Genomic DNA, 15,564 nt, shown 5'->3' on the forward strand with positions numbered 1-15,564 from the left:
CTATTAAAAAGATTTTTGATAATGATTTACCGGAAATTAAAAGATTTGTTGGAAAATCAAATCCCATGTCTTTTACAAAAAAAATGGTATTCAAAACCTACTCCTCTTGATATGCAGTTTGAAGAAATATCTTTTCAAACACAATTTTCTGTTTCTACTGATAAATTTTATGAATAAAATATTGATGGTTTATCTGAACAGGAAATCATTAATAAAATGGGTCATCTGTCTATGGTTGGAATTGATGTTAAAAAGAATGATGAAGGTTTGCCCATTTTGATGAAAGTATCGGTCAAGGTATACCTGATGGTGTCAATACCTTAATCTATACTCTTAAACATTTTGTTGGTACCCCATCTAATATTTCATCTCAAATTTCTAATTATCTAAACAATTTAAGATGTCCTACTATGTCTAGTTACAGATGGTACCAAGATGTTTTCATTTCTAGAGTTATGCTTCGAAAAGATTGCTACAAGCCTTATTGGAAAATGGTCCACCTCCTATCTTTGCTCATAAGGTAAAACAAGAATTAATTGGTAAAAATGATTCCATTGATTATGATAATTTAACTTATGGTGATATTCTAAGCACTATTAAAAAACTTGTAATTAATATGTGCAATGATGAAAATTTGTTAAAATACCAATTAAAGAACAAAAGAAAAGCTAAATATGAAATAAGTAATTTCTATGAATAATATGGTTTGCCCCCTATTGCTCCTTCCATGTAAAAAGGGAAAAAACATGATAAAATTCACAAAAATTATAACCATAAAAAATATAAAGATACAGAACTAACTTTGTAAACCCAATGATTTTTATGCTAAAAAGAAAAATGTTTCTAAATAATATGATAAACAGAAATCAGGTAAAGGCAAATGTTTTAACTGTGGTAAACCTGAACACTACAGTAAAGACTACAAACAAAAACTTGGTAATTTAAAAAATAAGTTTAACATGTTAAATATTGATGATAAAAACCAAGAAGATTTATTCCGAATCCTTGAATCAAACAATTCGTCTGATTCTTTGGAAGAGAATTTTTCTTCCTCATCTGATTCTTATTATATCAATCTGCTGATGAATCTTCTGGTTCACCTAATTTTAAAATTGGTTGTAGAGATTCTTGTTGCAATGTTATTAAAACTGTTAATGTTCTCACCAAAGTGAAGAAAATGAAAGTTTGTTAATTACTTTGATAAGCCAAATTGAGAACCCTGGATTAAAACAAGAGTATCTTAATAAGCTTAAGAAAAATTTAATAAAAGATGAAAATGTTAAAAAAGTGAAATCAACAATAAGTTTTGAAGAAACTTTGGAAAGATTTAATAAAAAGAAATCTAAAGATTTGACTGTTAATGATCTTCAACATGAAATTAATGTTGTTAAACAAGAAATAATTGAATTAAAAAATGAATTTAAAAGCATTAAAAGTGATAACAATAATCTTAAACAGGAATTGTTATTGTTAAAAATTGATAAAAACCTTGATAAACATTAATCTAATAATGAACACGATGAGCACAAAGACGGAGATGAATCCAATCGACAGGCTCTTCTTTCTGATAAAATTATTGCTAATGATTCTCAACTTAATCTTGTTAAGATGCTTCCTCCAAAACGGTTTACAAAAGTTAAGATTGTTGTTTTCCATGATTTTTATTTCAATGTTATTGCTATGATTAATTCTGGTGTGAATATGAACTGTATCCAAGAAGGATTAATTCCTTCAAAATATTTTGAAAAATCAACTAAAAGATTGGTTTCTGCTAATGGTACTCAAATGAAAATTAAATATGAATTGAATAATGCTCGTGTTTGCCATGATAATGTTTGTTTCAAGATTCCTTCTATTCTTGTTAAAAACATGACTGATAAAGTGATTCTTGGACTTCCACTTATAAATGCTTTGTGTCCTTTTCTTGTTGAACATGATGGAATTACTACTGATCCTTTTGGACAAAAGTAAAATTCAAATTTGTTTCAAAGTTTGAAATTGATACTGATGATGCTTTAAATTTGATTCACGCTAAAACCAAATATCTTAACTTCTTTAAGCAAGAGGTTAGATACAAAAGAATTGCTAAACAGCTTTCTAATAAATTGCTACAATCTAGAATTGATAATTTTCAAAAAATCTTGATAAAGAATATTTACTCTGATACCTTTTGGCAGAAAATGAGCATATTAGTGATCTAAATACCACTAGTAAGTGGAGTAGTATGACTTCCTTGGCAGAAAGGAAGAAAAAGGGAAAAGCACTTGCATAGGGCTATTCTCAAGACAAAAGGGGTTCAGTGGGACTTCCTTTTGTAATGCATGAAGGCGCATCCTCCAGGGATAACCCGAATGGATCAAAATCCCTTTAGGGATTTTTCCTAGCAGAGGTGACATATTTCAGTGGTGACATGGTTATTGCTTTGCAGGAAGTTTTGTCTAGAAGTTTGCAATTCCATAATGGAACCTACACAGAACTACCAAATTCTATTAAATTTATCCTTAACAACTTCCAAGCCGCTTTTACCCTAAAACACCACACCTTTTTCCAAAAAACCCTCCAAGCTTTGGAAATTCACCTGGTTAATACTACTGCCATAAATGAAGCCTATATAGGTCAACTCTTTGGCAAGAATATCCATTCAAAGGATAAAAAAACTATAATAGGTACTGATTATGCTAAATTAAGTCTTAAGACCCAATCTCTGTTGAGAAGTGCTATTGCCAACTTGCCAATTAAAATACAATTTTGTATTTTAGAAAGCAAGGCTATGTTTAGATCTTTTGATCTCTGGTTCGAATATTTCAAGATACTTATTACAATTGTTGTCCCTGATCCTGCTAATTCAGATGATCTTAGTGACATCCAAGAACAAGCCGATTGGGAAGAACACTTTGGAAGCAGTCTCAAAATGTATGAAAAGAAGCATCCCTTTCTGGGCCTTTTGGTCAATTATGAAGATGGTTCAGATGATGCTGATAGGGATCCCAATTGGTTGTCCAAATGTTTGAGTATGGATTTATCAGACTCATAAAACTAACAAGGCATGACCAAGCTAGTCAACTCTTGCAAATTATTTAGATGGCTGTTAAAAAATTTGACAGTCCCTTTGTTTCCATCGGATGCTAGAGCACCTTGTCAAAATGGGAAAAAGATAACTGGATGAAAGTCCAACCCTCTAAACATCTCGTTCTCATTAATGGATTCACTTACCAAGGACAATGGCATGAAGGATATTCTCATTTATCCTTCAGAGATCCTTATGCTCTTGCAGAATGTTAGAGAAATTATTTTAATAATCAAATTATTGATGTTGTTCAGAATCTATGGAAAGATTATCATTTCATAGGAAGTATAGAAATAATTTTTGTTTTTGGTCTCAAACCTTATGCTATTGCCATTTCTCATATACAACTTGCAGAACATAGTAATCCAAGAAGCTTCATCATCCCAAGAAGAACTCCGGAGTATGAGCCGCTTCTATATTGCGGATTCTGCAACTAGTACGCTATTTATCATGAACATGAATGTAATGATGATTCTCCATGGGATCCTTATGATGGCTACCCATCCAATGCCCCTGATACTGATTAATGAATGGCCAACCCAGGCCATTATTACTTCCAATCACCCAGAATGCTATTGTTTTGATTCTTGCCTATTCAGATCATGCCCATTGCTAAAAGTTCATTCACCAGTGCAAACAGCTGAACTAACCAATGCACCTGCTTCTACATCTGCTAAAACTGTTAAGCCCTCTGCTAAGCCTAAAAAGAAGGGTTCTCCTTTGGAAGAAATTCGCAAGGACCCTGATGCTTTGTATGCCCTCCTCAAGTTGAAATGGAAGGAGGAAGAAGCTGCTAATAATCATGATTCAGAAAATGAATTGTCCTCTGAAGCATCTGTTGCAAATTACCCATATTACCCCTACTATCAGGAATTGTTTGGTCATGATGAAGAAGACACTCCTAATTTAGCGGAAGATTGATTCTCCTATTTGTCTGGCCTGCACAACAGCCAAAATGCTACAATGTTTACCCCTGGTGAAGTCCTAACTATTGTGCTGCTTGTTTCCCATTACAAGAGAATCTGGTGATGCTTTCAGCCACTTTAGATAAAGTGGATTCCTAATGATTATGGTCACTTTGTTATTTTCAGCACAAAATGCCAAATTGATAAAAACTGGTTCTTTGAACTGAAGTTCTGGGCTCCTGCTGTCTTGAGTTGAAAAGTGAAAAGTCGCTGTTCACTTTTACTATTTATTTTTACTGTTCACTATTCACTGGTACTGTTTACTGTTACTATACACTTTTGCTATTCATTATGTTTTTTCTTCCTATATAAGGGGCGATGTCCCTTATATTAAGACTCAGAACTTTCTTTAGAATTTTCTTGAGAGAATTCCTTCCAGAGAGTTCCTTTAGACATATTTCTCTTCCTTAGGATTTTCCTCTAGAATTTTCACTACTATTTTCTTACAAATCTTGTAACTAGAACTAGTTTCAAGCCTTGTACCTGTTGAAATCCTGTAACTACTACTGATATAAGTACTGTTGTCTATTCTCAATAATAACTACTTTCAGCTTTGTGTTTAATATACTTGCTACTACTGCCTTTTTGGCTGGTTCTATTTTAATTATTTTATTTTCAAAATTGTTAATTGTTGCTACTGCCTTTTTGGCTGGTTTTACTCAATATAATATTACTGTGCTTCCGCCTTCAGTGTTGTCTTCCGCTCCCCTTATATATATATATATATATACACATATATATATATCTATTAAAAAGTAACCTCCATTGCTGGGATTTTGGTGACTAGTGAGTCAGATGTGGCTGTCTTGGTTGAGCTAAATACTGACTTAACCAATGAACACTGTAAGTGTTTAGTATAACAGCTTACCAACTAATCTCCTATACATGGAAAAATCTATCGAAACTTCACCTTGATGAAGTTTCAAATAGCAATTCCAAGGTATATTTTCTCTGACATACAAATATGCCTTTGGATGACCTAGCAACCTCAAGTCCTAAGAAGTACTTTAAAGGGCCTAGGTTTTCAACTTGAACTTACCATGGAGAAACCGTTTGAAGGCAGTCACGGGATAAAGTCACTGCTAACCGCAAGTGCTATAGTTGGAAAGTACTTTTGTCCATGCAACGTAGGAATGGGGGAGGGACCCCAAATATCACAATGAATAAGCTCAAAAAACTGAATCAGAAATATGAGAACTTTTATTAATGGAAGCCTCTTTTGCTTTGGCAAAAGGGCAGATTGTACAGTTTTGAGAATCAAGACTGCAATGTGTAACCCCTGGCACAACAGTAGATAGCAATTCTAGACTACTTGTAGAAAGGGTGTCTCCTAATCTATTTTGCCAAAGGTTTTTACAAACAGCATCGAAATGGGTCAAACGTGAACCAGGAAAAAAAAAAAAAAACCAATCATCCCTTTTTTTTATTTGATGAAAAAACAAACCTTGATCATCCAGATTATATGGCTAACATCTCCTGGCCTACTGGATCATATCAGCCGGTCGCAACTTGCAACTGGATGGGAACCAGTAATGGCAAGCACCACAAGGTCCACAACATCAAACAGCTAAGATTTTCATTCAATAATAAACTAAATGTCTTCCTCAACTAGCATACATTATGTCCCTAATCAACAAAATTAACTTTCTTCCCTAAATTAAGTAATACACTGAAGCCATTTTAACTCCATAATTAGCAAATGAAAATATAGTTTACAAGCATTCACTATGTGCAGATCTAATTAGGTGTATAATTCAAAAGCACATAAGCAAGAATTCAGATGCAGGGAGACAGAAGCTTCATCAAATTTGTCAATAGATGTCTTTATGTCCACAGCAAACCTTCTCCATTCCATGCAGCACTTTAACTGAGAATTCTATTGTCGAGAAATTGGTGCCATTGGCATGGACGGTGGCTGGTTATAAATATTGCCATCAGAACCCTGAAAACTTTGGTAAGAATTTGTAGTTGTAAAGGGAGAAATCCCAGACACTGGAGGATAACCAGGCATTGAAGGCAGCTGCTGTTGGGGCATGCCATAGCTGTATGGTACACTACTTATTGATCCAGCAGTCTGCATGTACTGGGGCACTGGATACTGTGGCATAGGTGGTAGTGGTGGCAGTGGAGGAGGAGACGACGAGGGGGGAGGTGGTGGCTCATTTGGTGCAAATTGTTGGCTGGTGGTAGACACATTGTGTTGGATAGATTCAGGATTAGGGAAAGGAGGAACTGGAGGTAGTTGAACATTTTGAGGCGGTGGTATGTAAGAGGATTGGTCAGTTTCAAGTTTAGGCCTCTTTTCAGAAGGGTAATCGTTAGAGGATTCTTTCATTGAATTGCCTATGACACCCTCTGATGCAAGGGAGGATAGGACATAAGAGAGCATCTGGACAGAGGATGTCGATGCAGTTAGCTTTGCTGCCACCGCAGCGGCAGCAGACTTGCGTGGGTCTTCCTCAATGTGGCCAGATTTTTCAGGATAGGAAACCTGCCGAGTGTACATTACTGGAGCTGATTGTTCCCTATCCCCCGGTACAAAGCTGTGAGGTGCTAGGGAGGTTTGAGCTTCCTTCGGGCTTTGCTCAGCTAGTGACTGAACTTTGTCTCTATTTAGAAACTGTTGACAGATATTACCTGCCTGCTCTGACTGGGACTGCGCGGCCTGGAAAACAACACATAGGAAAAGCATGCATAATATACTTAGAATAATTATAAACCATTTTCCAAAAAACATAGCAGGAAACCATGTTAGTGCACAATTAGAAGCGAATTGGACACCATTTACAGACTTTAAACTTGAAAGGCAACAAGAAATTGAGACTTATTATTCATGTTCCTTGTCTCAGAGAAGATTCTTCTTTCAAAACCCCACCCCCACCCCACCAAAAAAAAAAACCCAGAAAATAAAGGATATCTCATATTTTTGGTGCAAAATAATTTTTCAATCCTCTAATGATAAAACCAACATGTATAACATGTTCCACAGGAGGTCATATCAACATGAATTTCACATCTATCTAGCCATAAAATCTCCACAGCTGTTAGTCCACGAAAGATTTGGAGTGCAATAAATAAACTAATGAAAATCAACAAACCACAGTTGATATGGATAATTTATGTTTTTTTTTTTTTTTTTTTCATCAGAAAGTATACATGCACCCCAACCTTACCCACCATCCATCCAAGAAGGAAGCACCATTTGAGCTAGAGCTCATTGGCGACGAGGGATATAGAATAAAAAATTATTTTATTACAATATTTAGTGTGTTTGGTTACAGATTAAATAGCCAACTTTATTTACTATTAAACTTATTTTTGCTACTATTCATGGGTCTCAATGCACTTTTTGGTACTATTCATGAGTCCTACTATACTATTTAAGCTGACTTTTACTTTTATCTACAATATTTCCAGTAAAAAAATTTCAGTTTCAGCAAAATAAGCAGATTCCAAACAAACCCTTAGAAAGCCATCTTTTCAACTCTTAATCTATGAATGCATACACACAAAGAGGTATTGAAACTTCTACCAAGAGTTTTAACATTCCATATGTTACAAATTGTTAAAAAGAATTAGAAAAATTATCCAAAGAGCTAACTGAAACTCCTACCAAGTAGGGATTACACAATTGACAAACCTGAAGTTGGTTACGGACTTGATCCAGCTTGAATTCCTGATAATAAAAAAAAAACCATATCAGCTTCATTTTCTACTAATCTCAATATCTCATGCAATAGTATGTAACCATCAAGTAGTCTGGCCATTGGCCAACCAACCTGCTCCTGGAGAGCTTCTCTTAAATGAGACACAAGACTTGTTCTAGATGATTCAACTGCTGTCAGTTGTTCAATACAGTCCCTCAGTACAGCATGCTGCCCCTGCAGCTCCTCCACAAATGCAGATCCATGGAATTGTCCTACTAAAACAAACAGTTCAGACTTCAGAGAAAAGAAAGATCCAATCCGATCACAAGAACCATAGAAGATAAAATATGCTGCATACTTGCTTTAACACATTTTGGTCCAGATTTAACTTCAGTTTGCTTCTAGATTTAAAATTCCAGCCAATTCATACTTCAAAGACATTGAGATTTAATCAGTTAGGTTTCTATGTACTTAATATGTATATATTTCCTGTCCTGGTAACATGTCAGATAATGACAATGGTTAAAAGCAAGCTCCGAGATTCCAAAAAAGGTGGTCAGTAGTTATCTGAAATCTACACATGTAGAAGGTTGATTACAAGTTGTCCTAAATCTGTCTATTTTGACTGCATGGTTCTAGTTACAATAATGGCGTAACTTAAGATTTTATTCCAATAAAAAACTAATGATTGTAGTATGAAAAATATCTTCCTCATCTAGTTTAAACAAAACTTGTTTCTCAATTTGTGAAAGATAAAAAGGGCATCATACAATAGTGGCCTCAAGAAATAACAATAATTAAACTCGTTTCTCAATTTGTGAAAGATAAAAAGGGCATCATACAATAGTGGCCTCAAGAAATAACACTAATGGCAGCATGAAAAACCTCTTCAATCTTCATACAGTTAAAGCAAAACCTGATTCTCAAATTACACAATGAAAAAGGGCAAAATAGAGTAGTAGCCCCAAGAAACTTAAGCCACAACTCCAGCTAACATCTCCACTTCTTAGTACAGCAATACCACAGGAAAAATTTTTGCAAGGCAATGACATTTTAGCAAGTCTACAATATTTCTAGAACAACCATAGCCGCTCATGGCACAAATTATCTTGGCCAAGTTGTGTTGTTTAGAGTTCCATCATGATGTTTGACTTTAAAATTTAAAGTGCATATGGCACAAGCTTTATTCTATGTTCATGACGTGCACATCAATAACCGGCAATAACAGTACATAAAAGTTCTAACATGAGAATACACAAAATGAACATCCAAAAGCTTACTACAAACAGAATAAAATAAGGAAATTAAATGTAATATATTGTATCAAATAAAATAAAAGGCAATAGAATATGCATACACATGCAACGATGCTTACACAAACATCACCACAAATGCATAGATTGGGAGTTTAGGAAACAATTTATGAAGATATACGTGCAGGAATACCTGAATTAATATCACTGCTAATTTCCTTCTCTGCTTTCTCAAGGCTGCTAATAGCATTCCTACATTTGCTCAATATAACATCTTCATCTGACTGGCCACCATAAACAATATGATACTCTGAAACTATTTTTTCCAATTTATTTCCAGCAGACGGTCTCTGTTTATAAGAATGGAAAAGAGAGATGGGATTAGTCCACAATCATATAGAATAATCCAATATCCATGCAAACATATAGTCAGCAAAGAAAATTTGAATTACCAGTTTGAAGTTCAAACTCTTTCCATTTCTATTACTATTTTCCAGTTGCTTACCCACAAGCTCTTCCTTAAGAACTTGTGCACGAGAACCAAAAACTTTTCTTTCTTCCCATATCCCAACCTGCATGTCGAAAAATTAGAAATGCATTTGTAAGCAATACTTCACACTAATTTCCAAATAACAAATTCAAGTGTCAGGTACTCCAATAATGGAGGAAAAGATCCAATAAATACAAAGAATAAGTGCAATAAGTGTGCATTATAAAGAAATTTAAAATAATACCAGTCCTGATATTAACAATGCACTAATCATCCTCTAGACAAAAAGCACAGCATAGAGAAGGCTATAAAATACAAATTTACCATCCATTCTAATTCAATCATCCACAGATATTCCACATAAATATCAACTTTGATGTCAGACTTGGTTGAAGATATGGAAAATTTCCAACGCGTCTTACAAAATTGATGCAAGAAGCACAAAGAAATATTTTTTTAAATTTAGTTTTATTTAATTTTGGAAGTCAAATGTATTTTATTTTAAGTCTTAGTAGTAAGGTTAATTAGTATTTTTATTTAATATCCTAGAGTTAAGTTTATTTTTGTAAATCAACAATTGAGATTTCCCAAATCAGAAAGAATTAGAGTTTCTCAAGTCAATTAGAATTAGGATTTATTCCTATAGCGATAGTCTAAAGTGTTTTTCTATTGGTAAGTTACACATGAACCCGATGGGTATTGAACCCGAGACTTCACCCTCCACCTAACTTAGAAGGGGAGAAGGTGCTAGTTGAGCTAGAACTCATTGGCATAGAAACAGTCTACGGTCTACAGTTTGATTGATTAATAAAATTTCTCTTGGAATTTTCTAATTGTTTGGTACTAACTCCAGACAGCCCTAGGTGCTAAATCCTAGATGTAGGTTTTGTTCTTTGTTGCTTAGTATTGACTCCTAGGTTATCTATCATTTATTTATTTATTTATTGATAAGAAAGATACGTCTATATTAAAAAAGCTACTTTGCACAAAAAGAGCGCAAAGAAGTTGGAATTTACAAGCAGGAAAAAGGAAAAAAAAAAAAAAAAGTTAAAAGAGAGAAGAGAATTAATGAACAAAGGGAGAGAATCACTAGATGCAAGTCCCCAAGCTCGAGACCAATCAAACAGATAATTAATAGATAACCTAGGAGTGGTTATTTGTTTTTTTATTGGTAAGTTACACATGCACCTAGTGTTTTTCTGTTCTTCAACTTTTATTGTTGCGTATCATTTTGGTTTCGTCCTATGTCAGAAACTCAAATAAAACAAGCAAAGACAAATACTTGCATTAAACCAAACAAAAAATGTGTCCTCTTTTTCTTTTTTTTCTTTTTTTTTGGGGGGGGGGGGGGGGGGGGGGGGAATTGAGAGTCCTCTATCAGGTTTAAAACACAAAATCCACTGTTTGCTCCAATTCTAAACCAAGTCTGTTTGGGAAGTCCGAACAGTACCAGTTTGTCCTTCAATACATATCTTGCTTTCTGCTTAGAGGACTCCAATATTAAGATAGACTTAACAAGAACATATATGCAGATTTCAATTTTTCAAATTGCTCCAGCAAATTCAGTGCCCACTAATTTTAAATATAACTTCCAGTAATATCTGCTAACTACATCATCTAGTAGACTCCCAGAGTATCAATGACAAATGCTAGCAGATTTAATATGAGAAATGACCAATAAAAGGGTTAGATATGTAACTTCAGTGGATGCTATTAAAGAAAACGACTTTTTTTTTTTTAAAGAATAAGCAGATCACTCAGTCAACCCTAGGTAGAGAATCCTGGAGGTTTTGTTCTTTGTTGCTTGGTGCTGACTCCAAGCAATCCTAGATGCCAACTCGTAGGTTATCTATCAATTATTTTCTGTTCTCCAAATTTTAATTCAGTGGATGCTATTAAAGAAATTTTTGTAAAGAATAAGAGCAGATCATTCAGCCAACCCTAGGTAGAGTCCTAGAGGTTTTGTTCTTTGTTACTTGGTGCAAACTCCAAGCAATCCTAGATGCTAAATCCTAGGTTATCTATCAATTATTTTTCTGCTCTCCAAATTTTATTGTTGCATCATTTCGGTTTTGTCCAGCATCAAAAACTCACATAAAACAAGCAAAGACAAGTTCTTGCATTTAAAACAAAAACAAAAAATGAGAGTCCTCATCCGGTTTTAAACACAAATCCACTCTTTGCCCCAATTCTAAACCACATCTGTTGGGGAGGTCTGAACAGTACTGGTTTGTCCTTCAATCCATATGTTGCTTCTTGCTTAGAGGACTACAATATTAAGATAGACTTCACAAAGACATATCTGCAGTTCAATTTTCCAAATTGCGCTAGCATTTCAATGGCCACTAATTTTATGCTGTTATTAGCTTGCAACATCATCTAGTAGCCTCCCAGAGTATCAATGACAAAATGCTAGCACAGATTTAAGAAAAGGAATGACCGATAAAAGGGTTAGATTCAGTGGATGCAATTAAAGAAAATGACTCCTTGTAAAGAATTAGTGCACATCATTCAGTTAAAGCATCATTTTATTGACCATAGAGGGGAACAAATGTCTATAACATTATCATAACTCACTTGATAGGGAAAACAGGAAATTGTAAAAAAAAAAAAAAAAAAAAATCAGAACAGACAAAACCTATTTTGCAGTGGAGTCATACACCCAATCAAAACACTTGCTGAAGACATATTTTACAGTGAAAAAACAGTCTGCTAATGTTTGCCATAATCTGTTCAATTACTTTTCAAGCAGACTATTAAGGAGAATAATAAATATTATGGTCATTTATAAAACATTTCAGAAAATTTTACAGCCAAAACCTATGGCTGTCTTCCATATGGTGAGCATGTTTCCTAAGGTGCACTTATCTATATAATAAAAGGCTTAGGGTTTCAAAACAGAATACCAGCTCAACTGAACACAAGGACCAAAATAGACATTTCTTTGATAAGTATTCAAGGGCCAAAATAGACATACCAGACGAAGTGCCGCATTCCTTCCAAACTCATCCCCATTTTCAATCACATCACGAAGAGCATCTGGAAGAACCTTCCAAAATTCACCAACAAACTCCGAACCCTTTCGCCTACTGTTCTGCAATATGTCATTTGCAAGATATAGAAAGGCCAATCTCTGCTCACGTGGAGAACAATGAAACTGCCGAGCCCATGTTTCAACAACTTGTTTTGCTTTATTCATATGGAATATACACCAATGTGATAAAGCTTAATTGCATTAAGGATAGCAAAACTCAGTAATAAGGCTAAAGTAACAATAGATACTGGCAAAGAAGTGAAGAGAATGAATACATTATATGCAGAGAACAAGTTGTACTACAAAGATTGCTGTTTTTTATTTGAAAATGATATAGAAGAACATATATATTAAAAAATAGATAAAGCAAAACTCAGAGCAGGTTGACACAGTAAAGAATTTAACAACGAAAACTTGAGGAATCCAATGAAATAATTGTTGAAACAAAGACCTATGCATATATAATTTCATTTGACCCAAGGAGCATTAACCAATGTAGCTACACCTTAATTTCACATTAATGAATAATGAAACAAAAACGGTTGGAAATTAAACTGCAAGACCAGTGTTTGATACCACATATAAGTGAAAAGGCCAAAAAAAATTTGTCAAAACAAAATAGAATCAAAAACCAACAGGAAAGAGAAACATCATCCACAATCCTTAAAATATCATCAAAAGGATACTCTCTATACTAGCCTGTGAATTGTTGAGCTTGGCTAGCTTTTCCATTAAAATCTGCGGATTGAATGTACTGCCCATTGATTCTGAAAGCAGTTTCCTCAACTGACAAAGCACAGTGAAGACCTCTAAAAATTAAGTAACCTTCACAGGAGAAGAAAAGAACAAAACCTTAGTCAAAATAGGTTCACTACTTTGCAAGATAATTTAAAACACAGCACATCAGAGATACAGAAATTGTATTTGATTAATATAGAAATAACCCTTCTACCAAACCAAAATCTGTCTAATTTTTCCAAACAAATAAAACTTAAAACAGTTTCTATATTAAATATAAGGCAGGGACCCTACAAACAGTACCCTACTTAGTGTACCAGAGATATCACTGATTATTGCTGGGGCAGATGCCAGGGGGCTGTTATGTTTGCAGATATGCATGAGACACATACAAACTTTCAAGTGGATTCATTTTTGTTAAAAATTCCCAAGATTAAGCTATAAGAATAAGAAGGTAAGAGTGAAAAAAATTTCTAATTGTTGGGAAAAAATAATAAATAGGAGATACCAAGTTGATCCTTCATATAAAGTCACAAGATTTGCACGAAATATGCCCAGAGGGGGAAAGTTCGCATGCATGTATGTCAGTGGATTCATACATATGGTAAAGGGAGTGAAGTTTTACAAAACAAGATTTGATATTTGAAATTCAAAACACCACAAATTGCATTGTTTAGCATAGCAATGAGCAAGATGGATGGTAAGGTCCAGGGTTCAAGACCTACCAAGTGCACGTGTAACTTACCAATTAAAAAGAAAAACTTGAATATGAACCTTTTTCCAGAACAGTCACTTTTAATAAATTGGGTTGTAACTCCTCTATAGCAAAGAAACAAAGCTCATGCTGCCTTAATCAAAACCACAACAATTCATAAGTGGCCAGAATTTATAGCTTGTTTTGGAGAGGAGAAAGGTATGAAATGGAATGGATTGAAGCGGATTTTTAAGGAATATTCCATCCATTCTCTTATTTGGGAGTTCAATACGATGAATGGAATGGTTAGGAGGGAATGCTCATTACATTCCACTCCATCCTAAGATTTCCTCCTTATGAAGAGAGGAACACACACTCCTTCAAATAAAGCCAAGTAAAAGGTGAGGCGTATAATAATAACAATAATATAATTATATATTTCTTTCCTGTCAATTCCCAAACACACCATATCATATTCCGTTTCATTCCATAGTGTTAATATCTTCCGCTATTAGTTTTTTTTTCTTTGATAAGTATAACTTCAGCAACAACTATGTAGAGAGAGAAAAACACTTCAATTCAGGGGAAAAAAATAAAAATTGCCATAGAATTCACTCAAAGAATTCCGTATTCTTCACTAATTTTGTTTTGTCACACAATCATGGAACATAAAAACAACTACGCATCAATATCTTCACAAGGTTTCTATCTTATTAATTCAAGCAAATATGAAGCAATTAATAACACCACCACTAATTGAAATTAATAAGATTATAAAAATAAAAAATAAAAAAAGTACAAAAATTTGAAATTGTCTTAGCTGAATTAAACTAGCCAAAGCTAGAATAGGTGGGTTCTAAATCAAAGCAACATTAATCTAAACCCTAAACATTGTTTCTTTCTATTCCATAACATACTGCTCTTAATTAGACTATAAAGACAGTTACTTGAAACACTACTCAAACCAATTAAGAATAAAGCAAAGCAGGTAACTATGACTAAAAAAAAAAAAAAAAACAAGTATAAAACTTCAATTAGATTAAAGCACAGAAAAAAAAAAAAAAAAAAAAAAAAAAAAAAAAGAAAAAAAAAAAAAAAAAAAAAAAAGAAAAAAACTTAAATTAAAAAAAAAAAAAAAAAAAAAAAAAAAAAAAAAAAAAAGTGAAGTGAAATTACATGAGAGTAAAGCCCTAAAGAAAGAAGAAAGAGTACCTGTGAAGAAGAATGCGGGTGAGGTAAAGAGAGAGAATCAACGGCAAGTGAGAATAGCGTGGTCGAGCTCTTCTTCCATGACTTCAATAATTAATTGCAGGGATTTTGGGAGGGTTTTGAGAAAAAATAGGTTTTTTTTTTGGGTTTTTGGTTTTGTTAATTGTGAGTGTTGGTGGTGTTGTCGTTGTTTTTGCTGTTGGGTGGAGATTGGGATAACAGTACGAATTGGAGTTGGTCTGGGAATCTTAATAAGAACTGTGAAGTGTTTTATGATGTTATGTTGTGTTTTGAGAGAGAGAGAGAGAGAGAGAGCTCGCGGCCTCAACGGGCTCTTCCTGTGTGTTCGGCTTAGCTTAGATTACTGACACGAACGTGTGACTTTAAATCCCCAAAGTACCCCTTGGTTTTAGGGATTTCCTTCTATGCCAAGTGAAACCGCCGTGGCTGACACAAAATATCTAAAG

General features: G+C 34.1%; 1 protein-coding gene across 2 annotated transcripts; it reads right to left on the bottom strand.

The window, feature by feature from the left end:
• Nucleotides 1-5,582: 5,582 nt before the first annotated feature.
• Nucleotides 5,583-15,464, bottom strand: LOC112023242 (uncharacterized). 2 transcript variants are annotated; one of them, XM_024055863.2, is made up of 8 exons: nucleotides 15,101-15,464; nucleotides 13,143-13,281; nucleotides 12,400-12,647; nucleotides 9,385-9,504; nucleotides 9,126-9,282; nucleotides 7,812-7,951; nucleotides 7,673-7,708; nucleotides 5,583-6,697 (listed from the first exon to the last, which is right to left on the bottom strand). In XM_024055863.2, exons 2-8 carry the CDS (start codon nucleotides 13,216-13,218, stop codon nucleotides 5,909-5,911), a joined length of 1,566 nt encoding a protein of 521 aa, XP_023911631.1. In that variant the 5' UTR covers nucleotides 13,219-13,281; nucleotides 15,101-15,464; the 3' UTR covers nucleotides 5,583-5,908. The 2 variants fall into 2 exon arrangements, with proteins under 2 accessions (XP_023911631.1, XP_023911630.1); XM_024055862.2 differs by having other exon boundaries at nucleotides 7,812-7,954.
• Between the last annotated feature and the right edge of the window lie 100 nt (nucleotides 15,465-15,564).

The sequence above is a fragment of the Quercus suber genome, unplaced genomic scaffold, assembly GCF_002906115.3.
Source record: "Quercus suber isolate HL8 unplaced genomic scaffold, Cork oak 2.0 scaffold_382, whole genome shotgun sequence".
Classification (NCBI taxonomy): domain Eukaryota; kingdom Viridiplantae; phylum Streptophyta; class Magnoliopsida; order Fagales; family Fagaceae; genus Quercus; species Quercus suber.

What these genes read in the sequence shown, in the direction of transcription:
- LOC112023242 (XM_024055862.2), bottom strand. Translation starts at nt 13,218, where the DNA reads ATGGGCAGTACATTCAATCCGCAGATTTTAATGGAAAAGCTAGCCAAG. An exon ending in GAGAAGCTCTCCAGGAGCAG is followed by an intron (nt 7,709 to 7,811) that starts GTTGGTTGGCCA and finishes TTTTATTATCAG; the next exon opens with GAATTCAAGCTGGATCAAGT. An exon ending in AAGTCCGTAACCAACTTCAG is followed by an intron (nt 6,698 to 7,672) that starts GTTTGTCAATTG and finishes GTTGTTTTCCAG; the next exon opens with GCCGCGCAGTCCCAGTCAGA.